Source organism: Tachysurus vachellii, chromosome 1, assembly GCF_030014155.1.
Source record: "Tachysurus vachellii isolate PV-2020 chromosome 1, HZAU_Pvac_v1, whole genome shotgun sequence".
In the NCBI taxonomy this organism is placed as follows: domain Eukaryota; kingdom Metazoa; phylum Chordata; class Actinopteri; order Siluriformes; family Bagridae; genus Tachysurus; species Tachysurus vachellii.
In genome coordinates, this window is record NC_083460.1 from 34,309,104 (window position 1) to 34,332,960 (window position 23,857).

Below are 23,857 nucleotides of genomic sequence, written 5' to 3' on the forward strand. Positions count from 1 at the left end.
GTGATGATGAATGTTTTGTTATGAATGGGTTGGACTAGGGCATACATGAACACCAGGGGACTTTCTGGGAGTCTTTGTTTGTCTTGTGTTATATGTGGATTTGTTCTGTTTTGTGCTTGTGTTTTTGGTATTGTTCTATCTTTTTTTCTATCTATTTTTTTTTCTTTTCTCATGTTTCCCTGTGTTTTGGTCTAGTTTCTTGGTACCTGCCATCCCTGCATTTGGATCTGATTTCCACTCCTGTGGGGGCAACTGTTTTCTGACAATTTTAGTTTAATGCATTATTCCGTTTATACCACAGCAATTTTTCATTAACTGCATAGTTTTTTTTTTTTAAATGAACATGAAATTCTATTTAAATATTGTGTAGATGAAATGAAAGTTAAATGCTATAGAATACTAACAGGTGATTCTTTACCAGGTTCTCTCATGTGTTCTTAAACAAACTACATGTGTTCTTTTTGAACATACCAACTTTTTAGCTTACACATTTTTGTACTTGACTTAATAACTTTACATTTTAGATGATAGAAATGATATGAGAGCATTGTTTTACTACCCCTCCCCCACACACAGCTGAGTTACTTTGCTAAAACCCTGAGCTTGTTTTTCCCTCAGAAATGTTATGTTGAAGATTCCTATTCCACATTCTTCAAAAACTGATACACGGCATCAGGTTGATTTACACACTGTTTACATGTTCAAATAATATCTGTAATTGAATAAAATCAGTTTATCCGATCATAACGTTACTGTCACTCTCAATGTGTGACACTTGACAGCCCTGTATAGGATCAGCTTTCTAGCGCTGGAGAGAACTGAAGGAGCGGGAAGTTGGCCGCATATCCACAGATTGGAGTTTCCCGAGTCAATAACTCCTGAGCTAAACGCTGTTACTAGCACAAATAACACCTCTTTTCTATTGTAGTAATGTAGAGAGGCAGCTACAACCGCGTTTTGCTAGTAACAGCGTTTAGCTCAGGAGTTTTTGACTCGGGAAACTCCAATCTGGGAATATGCGGCCAATAGGTGAGTAACGTTGGTTTTGCTTTGTTTCACAGAACTAATATATGCCGTCCTTTGCATGATTATGCTTGTGTGTCATTTTTGCTTGTTTGTTTATCTGCAATGTATTGTTCTTCCCTTCAGCTATGATAAAGACACATTTCTTTCCATTAGTTGCCTGGGTTGCATATGTATGTGTGGGCGGAGCTATCAATACAGGGGTGGGACCCATTGGGGTTAGGGGCGTGTTTGTTTTGGTGATTTTATATGTCAACATTGGCTTTCAAAAATCAGAGACCCTACCTTTAACAGTGGCAACAAAATCTCCCTGAGATGGCACAAGAAAGAAACATTTAGAGAACTGCAAAAACTAGTTAAAAACCCGTTTAAAAGGTGTGTAACATCTTAAATGTCACATGGGACTAAACAGTTTGCTCATCTCGCCTGTCTAAATATCTATAAGAAGAAGCATTTGTTTGTCACATATACATTAATTTTTATCTTTGCATTTCCCAACTTGTAAGAAAGTGAGTCAGAGCACAGAGTCAGCCATGATACTGTTCCCCAGGAGCTGAGAGAGGTAAGGACCTTGCTTAAGGGCCCAATAGTAGCCAACTGGTTGTACTGGGGCTTGAAACCATGACCTTCTGATCAGTAACAAATGGATGATGTGCATATAATTGGTTTTTATGTAAGGCAGCTTCTTTTGGTGTAGGTTTGAGAAGTTGCATGTGTTATTGGTCAGTGCCCAGTGTCTGTGTTGGAGACCAGTGTATGTCACATTGTACTACAATCCAACATAACTGCCAAAGGCATAGGTGCAATGATATTTCAATAAATACACTATAGTGCCAAAAATATACAGATGTCTGACCAAGACCCTCATATTCCTGTCTTCCCCAAACTGTTTCTAAAATATAGGAGGACCATGAATGAATAGAATGACTTTCACTAGAACTGAATGGTGCAAACTTATTCAGGCAAAACAACAAGTATGCACAAATGTCAATGTGCATATGGACATTTCAATTCAAGTCAATTTATTTGCATAGCGCTTTTAACAATTCCAATTGTCTCAAAGCAGCTTTAAAGAAGTATGGAAACAGAAGAGACAACAATCCCATGAAACACTGGCTGACCCTCACTCACTCTCTCTCTCATTTTCTACCGCTTATCCGAACTACCTCGGGTCACGGGGAGCCTGTGCCTATCTCAGGCATCTCACACTGGCTGACCATGTAGATCAATTTGCCAAGGTTAATGGGGAACAACTCAAAATGCTACAGAGAGCCCTGACCTGAAAACCTTTTAGTTGAACTGGAACACTGGCATTGTTCCTTGGCTGACTGTTTCTGTGACAAAGCATTACAAAAGGTCACACATTCTATGTTGGACATTCCTACATGCTGTTAATGTTTTGTGTTGATTCTCCTGCCCTGTGTTTTTTTGTTTAGCGTCTCATGTTCTTTTGTACATATTTGTGTCTTGTTTCCATTCCTGTATTGTGACTGGGGTCTGTCCCAATTCTACTCATCTGTTCTCTGTTCTTCCTTTATCACTTTTTGTATGTACACTCTCTGGTCCCTTTCCGTCTTCACTAAATCCATGCCTCCTCCAGGCCCTCATCTGTTTTCTCATGTTGTTCATGTCTATGGAAATACCTTGTTAATTTCTGCCTGCCTGTGTTATGACCCTGCTATAGACTGTGATTATGATTAATGGATTTACCTGAATAAACAATTCAGTGAGTTTATGCACTTGTGTCCAGCCTTCTTCAACCAGACCTTACAGTTACAATGCATTGACTCAGAAGACTCCTTTCGTAAATGCTAAATAAATGCTAAATCTCAGTTTTTAAATTAGCTTTTGATTGCACCTACAGTATGTGAAGTGTCTGCTTCACAAATCTCTGTGAATTAGCCATGACTAGAGAAACAGTAGAAAGAGTGCATAAATACATAAAAACATGATTTGCTTTGGACAGAACAACTGTCTGATAGAGTAGACATTAATATATAATGAATGTCATGTAAGCAAGCAGATTTGAGAATTCAACAGTGTCCTGGTATTAAATGCTAAATTCTACTGAGCAGGGAAATGTAGGACATTACTCAGTGTATGCAAACCATGACTGGTATTAAAAGCCATCATTTTTTATGGGACAAAATTTACTAGGTAGCCACCAATTTATGCGGGCAGGGCATCAGTTTAACTGCAAACATCAGAAAGTGCCTGGTTACATGCCTTTTGACATATGGTATGCCTAGCTGATGGGTGGCAAACAGGGATTTCAGTTTGAAATCTGGCTGCTTTATCAAAGCCAAGGTGCCTTGTGGTGCTCTGTGTGGTCAATAGAAATTCTCATTCTCAGTGTGTTCTTATTAGTAATGTTAGTTATTGCCTGGTAAGGTAAGTGCTAGCTCAGTCGCTACAGTCACCTCAGGCTTGCTCATTGGGGATGAATACACTCTCATTTTTTACCGCTTATCCGAACTACCTCGGGTCACGGGGAGCCTGTGCCTATCTCAGGCGTCATCGGGCATCAAGGCAGGATACACCCTGGATGGAGTGCCAACCCATCTCAGGGCACACACACTCTTATTCACTCACGCAATCATACACTACGGACAATTTTCCAGAGATGCCAATCAACCTACCATGCATGTCTTTAGACCGGTGGAGGAAACCGGCGTACCTGGAGGAAACCCCCGAGGCACGGGGAGAACATGCAAACTTCACACACACAAGGCGGAGGCGGGAATCGAACCCCCAACCCTGGAGGTTTGAGGCGAACATGCTAACCACTAAGCCACCATGCCCCCGGGGATGAATACAAAAACAATAAATTGTAAGTCTAATATTAATCTTGATTTTTTGTATTATATTAATCTCTGTATAATACCTTTTGTCTTATATTTCTTATGTTCTGTATTTCTTATGTTTAAAGCTCCTTTGAGACAATGTCCATTGTTAACAGTGCCATGCAAATTAAGCAAGGTGATTAACCCACAACTGCTCAGTTGTATGTATGTAAGTTGCTCTGTGTTGCTATGTAAACCATTGTGATGACTTTAACGTAGAGTCTTTATCAATTCAGAAGGAAATCACCATGGCCGCTCAGGTCACTTGGGTTTATGGCTGTATGTGGAACTGTTTTAACTTAGCCGTTAGTTCTGTGTTGTTTTATGTAGCACCGGTTACATATCTAGCATGACGTTTCATTTCACTGACTACTGCACCAGCTATATACGGTTTAAATGGCAATAAAAGCTTCTTCTTCTACTTCTTGAATGGCCAGAAGACAAGCAGGACATTGCAAGGACCTTTATTAGCCTACCCATTGTGTGTTTGTGTGTGTGTGTGTGTTTGGGGGGTGAAGACATAGGTTGAAAACTCCATTAATTGTGAAGCATCGTGCTGGACCATCAGTCAGTGGTAGAACCACAGTTACCACAGTTTCCATTAACACTTCCATACACAAAACCCAATCAGTTTTAATATTTATTGCTCTGAAGTGCATAAGTAAAAAATGCATCACATCAAACAAGAAAATTCTGTTTGTTCTTTTTTAATAAGAAACTGTATAATACAATTTGCATTACTTACTAGGGTGTTGATAGAGGAAGCTCATCTTCTCTAAGGATAATGTTCATCATTAACACAGTTAAATTATTTAAGTTGTGGTGCTGTTGGGTTTTCCAATTGACCTTTAGTCTCAATAGCCAGCAGCAATTTAACAAGACAACTAGGGTTGTATGGGAATAGCCCCCTGCTGTGAAGTCTGCTGATAACAGTCCTTAACTCACTAAGGCACATCATGACGTTTCCCCTCAGACCCTCAGAAGAGACAGTGCTTATTTTCTCCACTGTATCTGCCGATCTAGACCCAGCCCTTTCTCCGGCTTTTCTCGTGTCGATCTCTGCTACTGGTTCCTCAGCATTCCTTCTCATCTGGAGGTTTGACACACTTCTGTCTTCATTCTCAGAATCCTCTGAGCTCTCATAATCAACCAGGCTTGGCCTGAATCCAGCAACCTTTGACTGAGAAGGTGATGTTAATGACGCTTCAGAAAAAAGTGGGTGTGTCTCCGACTCCGAGTTTTCAATACGACAGCACGCATTACAGAAATCTTGCCAGTGGTCACGTAAATTCTTCAGGTAGAGGACGCAGTACTCCAAGAAGCAGGTTTCATTAGAAATAAGGAAGTCCAGGAGGACGGTGTGGTCGAAAGAGAGACTTCGGAGTAGGAGAGTAAAGTGACAATGAGGGTTACATCCCCACTCACATGCTGCCGGTTCTGAGGAACTCAAACTAAAAGCAAAAAGGTCATTACCTCAGTGCCTGTTAATAAAAACGAATGGAAATCACATAACTAAACATCAACCTCCTCAACATTACTGGTATCTCACCTTTCCTGATGTAAATACAAGGTCATTAAAACCTTGGCTGATTCTATCAGGTCGTCATCCTGATCCGCAAACACTACCAAGATCCAAGAGCAGGGATGTTTGACTGCTTTGACCTGAAGCACCTGCTGCTGGAGAAAAACCAGCAGTTCCATTAGAAAAGGCTGAACATCAAGGGCAAGTTCGGCTCCTGAAACATCAGAACACAAGTGCTTGATCAAAATGGAAAGGCTGCCATCTTCTGCTGGAAGTGTGAAACTGCAAATGCTCAAATATTCGTTGGCTTAATAATTACATTATTAGTAAAAGTAATAGTACATTCTGAGTAAAAACAGGGTTTCAATACAGATTCCTTAGATGGTCCTACATTTGGAGCTTTCTACATCGGCTCTACAAAAAATATTTTCTCAAAGGTGGCTTCATAGAGCCTCTTTCATTTATAGGTTAAGAGAAACAAACCAAAGAACTCTTAAGGATGTAAATGGAATCTCAATCTTTGAGAATCTCAAAGGAGGTAATAATAATTCACTCAAACACAATTGACCAACCCACCAGTCACTGACTCTACCAATTAACCAATCAATCATCTAAGGCATCATATGTCGTCATCTGTCATATTCCTGATATTGTGTTGTATGATTACACTAGAAATGTCAAATGAAATTCATCATGAACTGAAAATGGACACTGAACATGGAAAGCAGGATGTCTGACCTTATCACCAACAATCTGCTTGAAAGTTTAAATCCCTACATTGCATGAACGCATCAAGAAATCTCTGTCTGCAAGTGACTAGTGCTCCTTAGCACCCAACACTATGTTTAGTGGCTGCTTAAAGACAGGGTGCAAAAATGAGTCGGGCTGACTAACAAAACAAACGTGTAGCCAATGAGCAGAAAGGGGCGTGTTTTGTCAATATGCGGCGGAGAGAGTGTTCAGTGCGCATGTCTGACATTAGCCTCTGCCGTTACCTCTGCCTCGGGTTCTAGGTGTTGAACGTCGTCTTCCGCGTGAAACAGAGCTAAACCTTTCATGGTACAACACACAGTACTACAAAAACACATTTGACCTGTATTACCATAGTATTACTCATTGAGTTCATTTTTGATAAAAATATCCCCTCGGCCAGCTGCCCCAGCAGGTTCCGCCATAATAGTTGCCTGGGTTACGTATGTATGTGTGGGGCAGAGCTATCAAAACAGGGGTGACACCCATTTGGGTTAGGGCTTTCACACATTGTGCACCCCACCTTTAAAATATAAATCTATGACTTTCCTCCGTATGTGTAAAAACATTTTAATGCATACTGTTTAGAGATCCCAACGTAGAATATTATGTTGAATATAAAAGAAATATAAAATGAGATAACATCACAATCAGTTCACCTTGTGCAGAAACATGCCGAGTTTTAATCTCCAGACACTTGATCATAATCAGGCTTACAGCCCTGAGCATCACAGCATCTTTAATCTCTCCATCCGAAGCATTACTCTTGCTCCCACCGAAGAAACTCGCCCGAGAGTTGACACGGAACTTCCGGAGCCAACCAGCTTCTACTTCCCGAAGCACGGCATCAGCCATCACCAGCAAATCAGTGGCATATTCCTCATCAAGCTCTTTTGAATAATTTTCCCCAAAACCCCATTCCTCCCCTGCGCTCTTAACGAGAATCCGCTTCAGCAAAAGCAGCGCTCGCTTCTTTACAAACTCCTTCATGTTGGTCAGCGTCAGATGGAGGAGAGCTGGAGTCTGGAGAAACACCAGTCTCTGAACAGAAGAGCAGAGGCCATGCCATATCCTTGCAGCATTGAGAACTTCGACAAGATCCAGCAGTGCACATACACTGATTTCTAAATCCACAGAGTTTCTGTTATTTTCTGCCACATATGTGATTTCAGGATTGTCTTGTAAGAGCAGCTTTGGATATAAGGAAGTGAGGGATGACTCAAAATCAGCAAGAAGTTTCATCAGAATTTCTGCAGGACAAAAAAACGAAAGAACAATTTATAATTTGCTCTTCAGTTTATATCCAAAATAATTTCATGGTCATTTAATTGTGTTTTCTTTGTAAACGTCAGCTCTCTTCTTTATTCACAAGTTAAATGTTTGCATTTACAGTTTCCTGGTAATGTGCTCTGTCTCATTTATTTTAATGTACATTAATAAGATGTTTGTTTGGGTCCATTTAAGTCTTATTCGAAACATAAAAAGCTTAAATAAGAGTCTGTCATTAACTGTGCTATATAGAGAAGCAGGAATAGAGATTACGCAATCGCTGAAACCAACTAGTGATGTGTGTGTGCGGATAATGAAAATCGGCTGTAAATGACCTGATACACTGATAGCACAGCTGCTTTGCATTCAGTGACGATGAATAAACCCTTATTAAATACAACACTCACAAACAATTAAAAACAACACACTGCTGGCTAAGCAGTAAAAATAAAGAGCATCTCCTAAATGTGTTCTGAGCAAATACTTCCAGTAATGCAGCACAGCCATTGCAGCTCATCAGCTACAACAGATGCACACTCACTTCCTCCTTTCATAGTGTGCCATTTCTTTTGTCCTAATTTAACACCTGGTGTCTTAATCTATGATCTTGTACATATATTCGAAATAAATGTAAGCAACTTATCATGTAATCTGTACTTAAAAAACAACAAAAAAACAGAAACTCATAAATTCTGATATGAAGGTTGACATAAGGGTAGAAGCTAAAATTAAAATTTCATGATTATGAAATTATTTTTGTTCATATCCAGTTTACCAACAACGAAAAACAGAAGTATCTTCAAAGGTACCAAAAAGTCATTCTTAAAAGAAAGTTGCTTAAAGTAACAAAGGATCTGAAAAGGTTTTGGTATTGAAATTCTAAATGCACCTAAATTTGTGAAAGTAGATTTTTAAGGCCTTCCTGTGTGTTCAAGTCCTCCTGGAAATTTTGCTTTTACGAGTTGGAAAGTCGTAATTATGATGCCTGGGGTATTCAAGTCACTTCAGTCAGAGCACAATTACTAAATACTAACTGTTTAAGAGTAAAAAAAAATAATAATACAGCAAGATTAACTCCATGTCAAGACAATGCACCTCAAGGATCTGCACCTATTTGTAAAATCATTCATTTATGAAGCCGCTGTAAACGTTAATGTTGAATACTATATATCATAATTACACGTTAACACAATTTGTTTGCCTGAAATCACTTCTGAGCAGAATAAACATTCAATTTCAACAAATTTACATACACATCCATTGATTCCATCATGTTTCATTTCCCTCTCATAAGTACGACTTTGGCCTTCGTGTGCGCTCAACGCTTAAATGCGTTCTTTCTCTCATAACCTGAATTCACTGTTCATTACCTCGTTTGTTGACACAGTCTAACTTCAGTATCTTCTTAATCACTTGTGTCAGTGCCCACAGGTGTGTGTCCAAGGCGCAGCTTGAATCCAAACTCTGAAATGTTTCTCTGAAGGAGATCTTCCAAACAGAGTTGCTACTAATCTGCAATCAACAAAATTCACTGATTTACAAGAAATGTCAGTATAAATATTTGGATATTACTGACAACTACTGTCCACTTTGTTAGGAACACCTATATACTGTACCTACTGTACAGTTTACACACCTGCAGTTAACCAATCAATGCATACATAAATGGATGCGAATGCTAGTCAAAGCTCCAGATAATATTCATATAAAATATCAGAATAAGGATGAATGATGTGCAGTTCTATAGGTGGAAATGCTTGTTAATGAGAGAGCTCTAGACTGGTTTGACATTAACTACCTTTGTCAACACATGTCCACATAAAAATACACTAAGTACCGCCTCAGGACTCAACCTCAAAATAATGTAATTTCGTAAGACACTCACTTGATTAAAAATTTGATATACATAGCATAGCACACTCTGTGTGAAACATACTAAACTGTTACATGCATTTGTACATTTATCCTCATCTTCACCTATTGCCTCCTCACAGTGTTTAGACTGGGTCACTGTTGTGTAATTATTGTATGCTGTATACGTTGTACGCGTAATTGAGGTTTTTTTAGCTTTATCTACTTTTTAAGAATCCTATGTACATGTGTTTATCAATCAATCAATTAATCTAGCTATCTAGCTATATCTATCTATAAGCAGTAGCTGTGTGTTATGAAGCTTTATTGATGCAATGTAGGGGGATTTATGTAAAATGTATGTAAACTGAGTACTTACATTATATTCAATATCATATATGATAAAAGAAACAATGCATTTGGCAGCTAAATGAGCCAGCATCCTGTCCTGGATGTTCATTAGACACACCTACAGCAAGAAAAAGTAAAGCAAAATCAGTTAGACTTTACAATCAAAGCTGCTCCCAGAGAAACAGAATTACACACTGGATTACTGTTTAACTGTAATAATAACAATAACAAAGTATTTTAAACAACACGTGCAATAACAGAAATGTTAAAAACGTGCAATATTACCTGTGTGCAATATGTTTGTTAGTGTAACTACTTACTTGTGGTCTTTTTTCTTCTTTGTATTTATATAGTGTTGTGTATATACTGTATATTATATTATGTCTGTATTCTTTTATATATTTGCATTTCTTTCTCTTTGCTGCTTTAACAGAGACATTTCCCCATTGTGGGATGAATAAAGGTATATCATATCATATCTTATCTTATCTTATCTTATTACAGCCATAAAACTGAAAAGCGCTGACCAATAATGGAAGTTCCTGGATCTAGTTTTCAAATTCAAATCACATTTTAACTATGAAAGCTGTACAAAGAAAAAGGAATTGTTGAAAAAAAAAGTAGAGGACACTTTCAACAGCCCTGGAAGCTCACACTCACAAGGTCAGCTGTCATATTAAAGGCCCCAAAGAGTCTCTTTGTGACGTCATCACAATACTCTCTGACAGTTCGTGGAAGATTTACTGAAGACAGCTTGGAGATGATATTGTCAGTCAGTGTAAGGAACATGCAAGTCATCTCTGTGTCTTCATTTGTCATATTCTGTGGAGATTGTAGTAAAACGTGTAAAGAACGCTTCATGGCTGATGAAATCTGTCTTGCAAGTTCCTCAGTGCTCAAAGCAGGCAGGACTCCAGACCGTAAATCCGTAAACACAGCCGGCAGGTTTAAATGGTGTGCATCCATGTTCATGTGTGTAGCAAAATGATCACCAGCAAGAGACACAAAATGGAGAAGATGAAGTGGCAATAGGAGTCATTTCTTTATTCAGTGGCAAATCCTTAATGATCTCATTGTAGATAAAGACGTATCGTACTCTCTGTAACATTACAGGCTGAACTAGTAATGAAAGACTCTTATAAAGCTTTTGGATCTCATACAGTTGAACAAATATGAGAAATAGTGTTTACTTCATCACAAGTTCAACTCAAGTGAAGAAACGAGGGATCAAATCGACGCGTTAAAGTTAAATCCAAATGAAAAGACAGGAGTTTTTTGTTTTTTTTTTACATTATATATTAAGTTAGATAAACGTCCAGCATGCACATTGTTCTTCCCTAATGACAAGCATGAGCAACAAAAACAGTCGCAGTTGATGACGTCAGTCGTGGTGCCGGAAGTCAATTCCCCTCCCTTTTTGTAGCCTTGTATTCAATTTATTAAAATATAATAAGTGGTAACTTTGTTACATTCATTTCTGCGGCGTGAGAAAAAAATTCTATAAAACATGTATTTTTGTTCTAAAATGGTAAATTGTAAGGTATACATGTTTTTGTAGTCAATTTAGTCGTCGCCGGTCGCAAATAGACGATGCTTTTATTTTTACAGCAGTTAGACACATTTGACGGTTCGCCTCTTCGTTTCTGATTGGCTGCACGCACCCTATCCGAAGTAAACGGCTAATTGGCTAGCTGCATTTTGTTCCCAATATGCAGCTTTGAATAGTTTTTATATTGTTTTCTTTTCAGCGGTTGTTGACACAACACCCCGGATACGGTTAAGTACGAACACAAGCTTTTATTTTTAAAGTTCGTTCAAAATGATCTGCAATGCATCTGTGGAAATGAGTTACTATCTTGTTGGGAGAAGCTAATTTAGCTAACTAGCCTGGTAGGTTTGCATTATTGTTAGCTAAGTGATGACTGGACCTGGTAGCTTCGCTTCGTTGTAGAATGACAGGGAACGAGTCGATCAGGTTTACCAGTTAAATTGGTCTATAAAGTGCCTGATTGTCTAGTTAAAACTAGCACTAGCTAACATAACGGCTTCTGGTTCATAACACCAACTGGCTAGCGGCGCCTGCTAACTTGGGCTTCCTGCGATGTCTGGCTATTATAGTCGTCAATCTTGGGTAGTTATTGTGTAATAAAACCATTTATACGAGTCATTTCTTTTCGCTTCAAAGTAAAAATGATATTTCTTTGTGTATTTAATGAGAACTCGGACACGTGATGATAAAAAAACGTCCTAAATAATCAGCGATATTCGGATTCAGTCATATTCTTATTCGGAATTGATCTTAATGACTCCATGTCGGAGACACAGGAAAGTGAAATACAGTAAAAAAAAAAAAAGAAATACATAGAAATACCCACTCGTTAAAGTATTATGAGATTATGGTTAAGAGGACAGGAGGAATCTTCGTTAACAGGGTCTCCATTTTATTGAATTGATTATATAAGTGAAAACGGGTTTATTATATAAACGTATTTAGATGTAATATCTAAAGCAGACCCAAGACAACAGGACTGTCATTCAATAACTTTTAGTATCACTTATTATTTATGTGCACAGACGTTAAACTGTAATGTTCAGTTGTTTAACCCTCGATAGTAAGAGGCGTTCGTGTAAATACTTTGTTGTTTGTTGCTGCTAACTAGCTGGATATTGGCTAACTAGTCGTGCTTTAGTTAATTAATCATAGCTTATTTGTCCCTATGTAGCTAAAACTACATAGAGACGTTGCTTAATTACGAAGTTCATTTCTTTTATGTGATATAAGTAACTCCGACAATTCACCTTATTTAAGGTAAAAATGACGTTAAGCGAATCAGTAACTGACAATAACACAATGAAGGGCTGCAATACATGTAGGCTAGCATGGCTAAGCCCCTTAATTTACGTCAAATATAAAGAAAACAACTACTAAAATGGTGTCTTTTTTTTCCATCACGTCGTATTATATACTGCTAACAAATGTGTGGATTATTTCTGGAGCACAGCCAGTTGTCAGAAAATTCACAGAAAATTCACAGGATGTTATGAAGAAGCAAGGCTGCGGTTCATTTCTTTCTAGCCCAGACTGTAGCATATCAGAAGGTTCTATGGTTTGCATTTTCATGGATATGGTTTTTCTTTCTATTGGTTTATTTTTGACCTAATCAACTCGAAGTTCAATCAGCTGAGGTGTTTACATGATTAATGAAGGATTGTTTGGTGACATGTAAATGTGAATGTTAGGCATGGGTGTAATAAACACAAACAGTGGATTATTTACTCTAGTGTCTGTCTCACATGCCTTTGGAGGAAAAACTAAAACGATTAAGCACACATTGTCCAAATTAGGACAGATGACCAAACCATAAGTTTATTGTAGTCGTTTTATTTTGTTGTTGTTTGAGCGAAAGTCTAAAGCATTTCTCTTTATCCAGTTTCATATTCAGAGAAAACAAAGCATGAACCCAGTAATGCAGCGCTATTCATTTAAAATGTAGAAATGCACAGTTAAACAAATTCTTTGTCTACTAAGGTCCTGCATTGGTAAAAGTATTTCCCTTTAAGTGCAAATCTATTAGTGATTACTCCATGACTGTGAATAAGACAGTGTGAAGTTGTTTTTTTGTTTCACACTGGCACTTCAGGTTACTACTTTATCAGAAAGATGTAACTGCAGATGGATGATTGAAAGCAGAGCCACGTGAACAACATGATCATTCCCATGTTAATGAACATGGTCTTTCTTTATAATTCATATCTGTATTAATGTAAAACACTTTGTAGAACCCTTCAGGACCCCATAAATATAATATCAGAACAGATGTTGAGCCTTACATTACATTACATTACATTTATGGCATTTGGCAGATGTCCCTTATCCAGAGAGACTTAAAGTTTATCTCATTTTATAGAACTGAGAAATTAATGGACTTGCTCAGGGGTCCAACACTGGCAGCTTTGTGGTACTGAGATCACAATATTATGGTCATTAACCCGACACCTTAATCACTAAGCTACTACATCCTGTTACTATTGGATAGTAACTTTTTTTAAATTTGTAATTTTTTTTTAAAATTATTATTAAAATTAGATTTTTTGATTTTGCTTACAGGTTCTGCAGCAGGAAGTTAGATGCCGCTTGGGCTTGACTAAAAAAAAATGCACCCGAAACACAAAGAGCCTTTCAGATCTGCTGTACATTAATCAAAGGTAAATGTTTCATTCCTAAGTCCTAAATCTGTTAGCTAGCTCACGAGACACGTGGACGCTCTAATGTGTTGTCCATTCCTCAATAAACTAACTGCCTATTCAAGGAGTGTCCAAACTTAATGCGCAGTCATACTCCATGTTTCATTCCACCGACTTCCATTCATATGCATGTGAATGCTGGAGACCAGAAAGAAGTTTAATTTGAACTTTATGTAACTTTAAACATTAGTTGGTTAAATCTCTACAACTGAGGACGCAATTATTATAAACACATTCTAAATAAGTATGCTGGCTAGCATGTTGTGCTAATAAGGACAAAATATAATAATAATAAAAACAATTCCTTAGAGTTTGGTCATATCTGGTTTCTGCCTGGTTGACGCAGTGGTCTCAATGTCTCAATTAATTTCTAGTCTAGTCTGACCTTAATCCGCAAAGGACTGATGTGGATGCCATTTCCGATCAAGCAGGATCCACACCGGATTCCACCGGTTTAAATCAGTTGATCTTGGTCTTCTGTCCTCACATTACACCTAAAAACATATTTCTTGAATCCAGCTGGCATTGTTATTTTTTACTCGGTGTGTAATGCTGTTTGTCATTGTCATCTACGTGACTGTGGTGCACTGTGGTGTTTGCCTGAGGAAGTGATTCATTATTCCATTCCATACCAGGATGAATAATGCATCTATCTAAGCTGCCTGGTTGCTTTATGTCTATTATTTTTATCTCTATGCCCTATATATATATATACACCGGTCTTTAAAGTCTGTCTGTCTGTCTCTCTGTCTGTCATGTGCTGTTTGATTTTTACTGACATTCAGTGTCGTCTCTTGATGTGCTCCTGTATCTGTGTCCAGGGAAACAGGAGGGGCTGCGCAATGTGACAGGATGCTGAACCATCACTTCAGAAGGAACCCGGACCTGCAGGAGGAGCTGCAGATCCAGGCGGCGGTGGCAGCCGGCGATGTCTACACCGTGCGCAAGATGCTGGAGCAGGGCTATTCGCCCAAGATCAGGGACGCCAACGGCTGGACGCTGCTGCATTTCTCTGCCGCCAAGGGCAAGGAACGCTGCGTCCGAGTCTTTCTCGAGCACGGCGGTAGGCGGCCTGGACGTTTTATGTATAAGCGTATAAAACAGTTAAATTTTTTTAAACAAAAATTACCGAGTTTGTCCTCTTCATTAAGAATCAAAATGACACTGACGTACTGTTACGGGATTATTTTGGGAGCAGGGATTCATTTCAAAAGCTAGATGGCGCCGTGAAACTGTCTCAGTGAGATAATGAACCAGAGAAACATACTTGAATGCAAAAGGGACAGGATATAAAGCAGTCTTTAATACTTAGTAAAGTATTAAAGTAAAGTACTTAGTACTTTAATACATAGTTTTTTACTCTGTAGCTGATGTAAGATTATGGGAATATTATATTGTTTTATAATCTTGCTGCTTTTTAATCAGTTCCAAAATAATCTGGAGCGTATCCATGGTAACAGGAAATAATATAAAAAAGAATTTCTAAACTATGCTTACCACAAAATTATTGAATGTTATTATTTGAAGTAGAGCCTATTTGTGTTGGAGACACGATCTTAACCCAAACACTATTTTTCAGTATTTTAAGTAGTTCAATTCTATACTGTAATAGTTTGCACTAGTTTACATACGAAAAGGTTGATTGGTTTTGAAGAAGCTTGGAAAAAAGGGAGACTGATATTTAGTATGATTTGCTGAGACTGAAGTGGATACTGTGTTTTATTTGTATTGAGATGCTCGATCTGTAGATCATTAAGGAAACTTGCTTTACTGAGTTAAATTAACTGTCTGTTTTTGTGTGTTTTTTAAAAAAAAATCTACAGCCGACCCAACAGTAAAAGACTTTATTGGCGGTTTCACAGCGCTGCACTATGCTGCCATGCACGGACGCGCACGCATTGCTCGCCTCATGCTGGAATCGGAGCACCGTGGCGACATCATCAATGCCAAGAGCAATGACGGCTGGACGCCACTGCATGTGGCTGCACACTACGGACGCGACTCATTTGTGCGGCTGCTCTTGGAGTTCCATGCCGATGTAGATCCCCTGAGCGACAAGGGCACTACACCGCTGCAGCTGGCCATTATACGAGAGCGCTCGAGTTGCGTGCGGCTGCTGCTTGACCACCACGCTAACATCGATGTGCAGAACGGCTTCCTGCTGCGCTACGCTGTTATCAAGGGCAACCACGCGTACTGCCGCATGTTCCTACAACGCGGGGCAGACACCAACCTCGGACGCGTGGAGGACGGTCAGACACCACTTCACCTCTCGGCTCTGCGTGATGACGTGCTCTGTGCACAGCTTCTCTACGCCTACGGTGCTGACACAAACACACGCAATTATGAGGGCCAGACACCCGCCGCCGTCTCAGTCAGCATGTCCCGCGCCAGCCGGCCCTGCCTCGACTTTCTTCAGGAGGTTACGCGTACGTACTCCAATATGAGATTTTCTGAAATGAGGATGAGGTTTGAAGAGAATTAGGTCTCTTTGTGTGCCCTGTGTTACCTGTTTATCATTTATTACAGTCAGACCATAGCCAAATGCTCCTGAGCAACACGATACAGGTGAAGATATCACATTCTTTTGAAGTGTAAAAACAAATTCAGTATCTCCAAATGATTAGTGGCTGCTAAAATATGAAGCATTAGGAGCATCACATGTATCACTGTCACTTTCCTGTAGAGCATTTTTTAAAAATTATTTGTGACATGATTTCCACAAGGTCTTTTAACTCTGAACCCCGAATCAGTATTTCTGTCAGGTCGTACTACATGTTATTGTCATGCTCTGACAATAATAGTGTGTCTGTGTCTCTGTGTGTGTCTGTGTCTCTGTGTGTGTCTGTGTCTCTGTGTGTGCCTGCCTGTGTCTGTGTGTGCCTGCCTGTGTCTGTGTGTGCCTGCCTGTGTCTGTGTGTGCGTGCCTGTGTCTCTGTGTGTGCCTGCCTGTGTCTGTGTGTGCCTGCCTGTGTCTCTGTGTGTGCCTGCCTGTGTCTCTGTGTGTGCCTGCCTGTGTCTCTGTGTGTGCCTGCCTGTGTCTCTGTGTGTGCCTGCCTGTGTCTCTGTGTGTGCCTGCCTGTGTCTCTGTGTGTGCCTGCCTGTGTCTCTGTGTGTGCCTGCCTGTGTCTCTGTGTGTGCCTGCCTGTGTCTCTGTGTGTGCCTGCCTGTGTCTCTGTGTGTGCCTGCCTGTGTCTCTGTGTGTGCCTGCCTGTGTCTCTGTGTGTGCCTGCCTGTGTCTCTGTGTGTGCCTGCCTGTGTCTCTGTGTGTGCCTGCCTGTGTCTCTGTGTGTGCCTGCCTGTGTCTCTGTGTGTGCCTGCCTGTGTCTCTGTGTGTGCCTGCCTGTGTCTCTGTGTGTGCCTGCCTGTGTCTCTGTGTGTGCCTGCCTGTGTCTCTGTGTGTGCCTGCCTGTGTCTCTGTGTGTGCCTGCCTGTGTCTCTGTGTGTGCCTGCCTGTGCCTGTGTCTCTGTGTATGTCTGTCTGTGTCTCTGTCTCTGTGTGTGTCTGTCTGTGTCTCTGTCTCTGTGTGTGTCTGTCTGTGTCTCTGCGTGTGCCTGCCTGTGCCTGTGTCTCTGTGTGCGTGTCTGCCTGTGTCTCTGTGTGTCTGTCTGTGTCTGTGTCTCTGTGTATGTCTGTCTGTGTCTCTGTCTCTGTGTGTGTCTGTCTGTGTCTCTGTGTGTGCCTGCCTGTGCCTGTGTCTCTGTGTATGTCTGTCTGTGTCTCTGTCTCTGTGTGTGTCTGTCTGTGTCTCTGTCTCTGTGTGTGTCTGTCTGTGTCTCTGCGTGTGCCTGCCTGTGCCTGTGTCTCTGTGTGCGTGTCTGCCTGTGTCTCTGTGTGTCTGTCTGTGTCTCTGTCTCTGTGTGTGTCTGTCTGTGTCTCTGCGTGTGCCTGCCTGTGCCTGTGTCTCTGTGTGCGTGTCTGCCTGTGTCTCTGTGTGTGTCTGTCTGTGTCTCTGTCTCTGTGTGTGTCTGTCTGTGTCTCTGTCTCTGTGTGTGTCTGTCTGTGTCTCTGTCTCTGTGTGTGTCTGTCTGTGTCTCTGCGTGTGCCTGCCTGTGCCTGTGTCTCTGTGTGCGTGTCTGCCTGTGTCTCTGTGTGTGTCTCTGTGTGTCTGTCTGTGTCTGTGTCTCTGTGTGTGTCTGTCTGTGTCTGTGTCTCTGTGTGTGTCTGTCTGTCTGTGTGTGATTGACAAGAATCTGTCAAGGTTGTCCCCTGTCGTGTGCCCTATTAAACACCCCAGATTGCCTGTGGCATTGTATAAGATAAGCATTACAGAAGATGGATGGAGGTTGGAGTTGCGTGGTAATAGTGCGTGGAAGCTAAATCTTTGTGGAATTATCTGGATTTCCTGTAATCACCCTTTAGTTTTCAGTTTCTTTTTCATTATCAGTTTGGCCAACTCTAGCATTGTGATAATGACTAACAGACTATGCCTCATACAGCCCTACATGAGGGGAAATCCTCATGTACTCAATATTTAAGGTCATTTGAGATTTTACATTTTCTTTAGCTGAATTGGGATGTTTTTTTGAAATGTTGGAATTACCTCAATGCCCCATGGATTATGAATATTTTAATTTTTAGCTGCTAAGGTTTTAGGGTTTATATTAATGCTAATACATGGCTATTGTTGTTGCTTTCTGTTTCTTTGAAGGAATAGAATAAAAGAGCGAATGTGCTGTTAGTAAGTAAGTAGAACAGGAACAGTGGCCAGAGCATGGCTAAAGCAAGCCCCGTTTGCCCGTGCGAACAATCCAGCGTGTGAGAAAAGCGAGCCGTATCCCCTGAAGCACTAATGATCTAGTAGACAACAATGGCTGCATTCCTGCTCTCTGCTTCAACTTTGATATCACCATATCAAAGCTGGCCGTCTCAGCCCCTCATGCACTGCGGGGTCTATTCAAGCCCAACCGTTAGCCAGATCGCCTTTCAGCCCGGTTATCGATTAGAAAAAACACTTTTATTGAAGCCTGACAGGCAGGATTTTTGAATGGATTGTGTGCTGATCTTTTCCCCCCTCTAAGCTTCTGCGAGTGACAGTAGACAGAATCTGCAGATGGTCCTGCCCAGGCCTTTGTAGTGGTTTTCCCAGCTGCCTCTGTTTGTGTCTGTGCCACAGCGCGGGGGCAGGACGAGCTCCAACATTAGAACTGATAAAGTGCTTGCGCTGGATTCCTGGAACTCATTTGTTGACTTCCTTCACATCTTTAAGACAACAGATAGAGGGGGCACAGAGCCAGTGGCCTTGAAGTTTCAGATCTTTCTGGACAGGAACCAGAGGCTGAAATAGGGCTTTTTTGTCTTAAGTAGAGGCATGAACTCATCTTACATTTTAATACTAATAATCCTGTCCATCTTCTGTACCGATTATCTTACACAGGGTCACAGGGATTTAGGGCACAAGGCGGGGGGGGGACACCCTGGAAGCAGTGCCGTCCCATCACAGGGCACAAACACACTCTTTCACACACTACAGACAAAATAGTAATGCCAGACAGCCTATATCACGTGTCTTTGGAGTAGGGGACAAACCCCCAAAGCACAGGAAGTGAACATGCTAACCTCTAAGCCACCATGCCCCCCTCCTACAAGTGTATTATTCCTTATGTAATTAACAGGGATTTAATGCATGTCATGGGAAAATATTGTCCTGGCTGGAAACCTGGCAAGCATATCACCCATGACACTGCTGCCAAACTTTCAAAAAGACTGGATGTGTTGTGGACAACCAGAGAAGAGGAACATCCACTGACGATGGGACAACTGACATACTGATGGCGTACAGTCTCTTTTTTCTCCTGTATTTCTAATCACTGTTCTGGAACATCCAGGAAACAAATCCTACTTTCACTTAGGTTATAACAGCTGTGAAATATTATCCCATCTCTCTCTCTCTCGCAGTTAATATAACAAAATTACAGTTTGTCCTGTTTGTGAGTAACACATGCATATGGGAACTGAAATACTAAAAACAGGAGTTATGCAGAAATCTTTTAGTGCCTGCATCTGGTATTAACATCTGATATTTTGGATTATATGTTCATCTTTGGATACTGAACTATCTCTTGTTTTGAAGAACGAGTAGGAAAGTTGCCCATGTAACACTGACCCTACCGAATCTTTTCTTTTTCTCCAGGTCAACCCAGGACATTGCAGGACCTGTGTCGGATAAAGATTCGTCAGTGCATAGGCCTTCAAAGCTTAAAGTTTCTGGAGGACTTGCCTATTGCCAAGGTGATGAAAGACTACTTAAAACACAAGTTTGACAACGTCTGACAGAGGTCCGGACAACTCCAGGCATCAGCACAGGAACAGATTCTCTAGTACAGACTATGCAACCTCTCATTTTCCTTTCTGTTCTCAACCCCAAGCAGAGGATTGTTTTCTCCAACCATTGCGTGATGTGTTTTCTGTCATTTGATCTGGAAATATAGCCAAGCTACTCATCACAGACACTGAACCCCAGCTCGTGTTCATCGTTCGATTGTTGACCCGTGAAGGGAAAATGAAATTCAACGTATTTTATTGAACACAGTTATAACACCCTAGTGTTGGGATGGAATTGAGGGTTGGATCTAAAGCTCATGTTATGATGATCTTATCACCCTTATATCTATCATGGCATTTGATATGTTGTTAATTATAATTAAATTATTTGAAAATGGAAATTGATCCTTTTTTTTTTTTTTTTAATTCAAGCTCAGATTTTGTAGTTTATCAAAACAGTTTCAAAATACTCATTTTACTTATACACATTTCATATTCACAAATCAGTAATGGTAGACCTACTTCAGCGCTTTTGATAAACAGGCGTAAACATAAAGCATTACATTAGTAGTTTCAAGCATATGTTAGGTAAAGAAACTCCTTTTTTTACTAACTTACTGACCTTTTTTGTTGTTGTTGTTGAAAGATGTCTGGACTTTGAGCTTTCATTTTTGAAGTCAATCGTGCACCTTCTTCCACTTGACTATTAACAATTCAGCACATTTTGAAGGTGTACCGACTTAACAGTCACATTAAATGCAAACTATTCAACTTGTGAAGCAAGCATTAAAACTGTGATTTGAACTTTTTCCTCCATTTTTTTTTTTTTTTTTTTTTTCCCCCAACTTGAAGTCATGGTTTCCTCGTATGGAACTCATTAACCAGGACTACACTGTGTATATAATTGTGTCATATGTACAGCAGATATTTTTCTAGAATTATTTAAGCTATGAACTCTTGTATCATAAAGTGTTAAGGATTTTTTTTTTGTTGAATGGTTGTGTGGCTTTTTTTTTTTTAAGTCTTAATTTTTTTTGTTTATTTGTTTTGCATTTTTAGAATTGAAGTACATTGACAAACTAATTGGGAGCAATTAGTGAATTTGTGGGAATATAATTAAATTTTCCCCTCTGTCAGGACTATGTATGAGGGTTTTTTTTTTTTTTTTTTTTATTGGTTGGAAGAAAAAAAATTCAGCGCTTACAGTTCAAGGTCCACAGCATTTAGTCGTGCCTTCACTTGGGTGGAATCTCGGGTTGCTCAGCGGCAGGTGCTTTTTATTTTGTTTTTTATAAACTGGTGTGTCACTTGTTATTAAATTAAATTGAGTAGTAGTTAAGTTAAAGTAGTTAAAAATACACCAATATAATCTAGTAATTATTTTATTCCCTTCTTCCAGCTTTCGTCAGATTGTCCCATCCCATCTGTATTGATTAGGCATGTGCCTATAATTGGTTATGCAATATTAATATTGCGTACAGGTCAGAAATCTTGACGTTCTGTATACAAGTCCATGCATCCCTTTGGAAGCCTGTCTCTAAACAGCTTTCTCACTGAAGACACATTGAATGGACTTTATAAGATGATACTGTTGTAAATCAGGATAAAACGAAGTGTATTTGGCTGAATGATGGTGATTTTTTTTTTTTTTTATTCAGCCTTGTACTAATAAAATGGTGGATTATTTGTTGCCATAGAGGTTATTGTATTCTTTCAATGTTACAGGCCTGAACTGGAATTTTCTCACTTGCGCACAGGTGAGCTGTTCATCTGAATCTCAATACAGGAATAAAGAATACTTTTGATTGGAATTCTGTATTTTCAGGTTTCTCAGATTCAGTCAAGTCTGATTCCATTTATTTAAGATTTCAGCGGTCTTTGAAAGTTTGTTTACTGTGTGTGTGTGTGTACTTGGTTTTGAAGCGCTGATGCTTTTGGTGAAAGCACTTATTCCAGATTTGATTCGTTTCGACGTCTTCCACACCACATGTTCACCACAACAACTACTGAATGTACAGAAACTGCTGTTTGCCTAGCCCAGGATGAATTGTGTGAATAAATGATTATTATACAGCATCATTGTTTTAAGTTAGTTTGTGTCTTCTGGCTGTTTCATTTGCATTCATTTTTGAGTGCTGACGTTTTAATAAAAGTCTGCTCAGTATGCTGAGGTAATTTTTTTCCCAGTAGGTATTTATTTCACCTTATAGAGTTTGTCAGTGATATTGGCCTTACTAATTTACATTTACAGCATTTGGCAGAATTCTTTATCAGTTATAGTTACATTTATCTGAATGATATACCTGAGTTGTTAAGGGTCTTGCTCAGTAATGGCACAGCAGTAGCAGCTTGGTGGTCCTGGGATTTGAGCTCACAGCCTTCTGAGTACTAGTCCAAACTCTAAACCACTGAGCTACTACTGCCTGATATGATAGTGATCGCTGATATTGCAGAAGGGAATTATTTGTTCTCTAACCAGCTCTAACTGAATAAATATTTGGATAAAATGTGATACAACAGAGTTATTATAATATTACAGTCTTTAGAGGTTATACAGAAGAAGAACATTCAGTAAAGTTCAGTTCTGCTGCGGGAAACACCTTGTCCATGAGAGGGATCAGAGGAGGATGGCCTGACTGGTCTGAAATGACAATAAGGCTATGGCTATGTCAGCCAAGAAAAATCAAGAGACTGGATAGTTAAAGAGTGGTAGTTAAATATCTTCACAGATCTCTGGATGTTTCTGTCATCAACAGATGTTTTCTTTGGCCAACCTGTTAAGTATATTCCCAAATTCATATCGGCTTTGTGCAATGCTTAAGCAAAGGCTGCTGTCTATTTTCCCTCTTTAGTCAGGTTCAAAATAGGTGGCTTTTCTCCCATAGACAGCTCTCTGGTCTTCGTATTGGTTTCTACAATTTAACAACAAATGCGGTCTTCACAGGACCTTCAGAGCTATAAAAAGTTCTTATCAATAAACAATTACTAACAAGAAAAGCCCTAAATAATATGAAACAGCACACACACAGGGCAGAGGCAGGAATCAAACTTCCAACCATAGAGGTGTGGGGTAAACATGCTAACCACTAAGCTACTGTGCTCACCGGGTTTAAATCAAAATAAAATATGTAGCAGAGTAAAGCATTTGGTGTTAAAAGCACATAATCATACCATGTTGATTTTATTCCTACAGTATAGATGATAATGCCTTTGTGTTTTATTCCTTTTTTTTATTTAATTCATTCTGTGTGAGGAGTTTTTTTGTCAGCTCATATCCAAGCAAGATCTCACACAGGTGATGAACTGGAAAATTAATAGCGCCATATGTGTTGTTCCTCGACACCACTATGGTGTTATAAAAAGCTATATCATCGCTAGAGGTCATATCTCTGTACAACTGTTTCTCAAGCTTCTTCCCTTTGATTTACATTTACTTCTCAGAAGTTCACTAAATGAACGCTGAAAGATTCTAACTGTTGCTGGGGGCTATTCAGTTTCATGCATATCATGCCTCTTTGCTGTCCTCGTCTCTTTCACTGCTCTCTATCAGCAGCCCTCCTCAAAGTCCTGGCAGAACTTGAGAAAAAAATTCCCACCCCTGCTACGCCGAGCTCAATGGCATCATATGTGCTTCTGTAGGAGAGACACCTTAAATGACACGCCTTGGCACGGCATCAGTGCTTTTCCTGCAGACGCCGTGTATCACCTTAACACGGGCAGGGTTTCGTGCAAAGCTCT

The 23,857-nt window shown here is 39.8% G+C and overlaps 2 protein-coding genes across 5 annotated transcripts; one reads left to right on the forward strand and one right to left on the reverse strand.

The window, feature by feature from the left end:
* Window positions 1-4,493: 4,493 nt before the first annotated feature.
* lins1 (lines homolog 1) lies at window positions 4,494-10,990 on the reverse strand. Its single transcript, XM_060884203.1, has 6 exons — window positions 10,270-10,990; window positions 9,638-9,727; window positions 8,778-8,919; window positions 6,798-7,388; window positions 5,416-5,602; window positions 4,494-5,317 (listed from the first exon to the last, which is right to left on the reverse strand). The coding sequence occupies exons 1-6, from the start codon at window positions 10,579-10,581 to the stop codon at window positions 4,675-4,677; spliced, it is 1,965 nt and encodes a 654-aa protein (XP_060740186.1). The 5' UTR covers window positions 10,582-10,990; the 3' UTR covers window positions 4,494-4,674.
* Window positions 10,991-11,042: 52 nt separating this feature from the next.
* On the forward strand, window positions 11,043-22,195 carry asb7 (ankyrin repeat and SOCS box containing 7). Of its 4 annotated transcripts, none has more exons than XM_060884239.1 (5): window positions 11,043-11,390; window positions 13,718-13,815; window positions 14,640-14,917; window positions 15,678-16,283; window positions 19,989-22,195. In XM_060884239.1, the coding sequence occupies exons 3-5, from the start codon at window positions 14,707-14,709 to the stop codon at window positions 20,126-20,128; spliced, it is 957 nt and encodes a 318-aa protein (XP_060740222.1). In that variant the 5' UTR covers window positions 11,043-11,390; window positions 13,718-13,815; window positions 14,640-14,706; the 3' UTR covers window positions 20,129-22,195. The 4 variants fall into 4 exon arrangements, with proteins under 4 accessions (XP_060740222.1, XP_060740197.1, XP_060740205.1 ...); XM_060884214.1 differs by having other exon boundaries at window positions 11,045-11,390; window positions 14,676-14,917; XM_060884222.1 differs by having other exon boundaries at window positions 11,045-11,385; window positions 14,676-14,917.
* The last annotated feature ends 1,662 nt before the right edge of the window (window positions 22,196-23,857 follow it).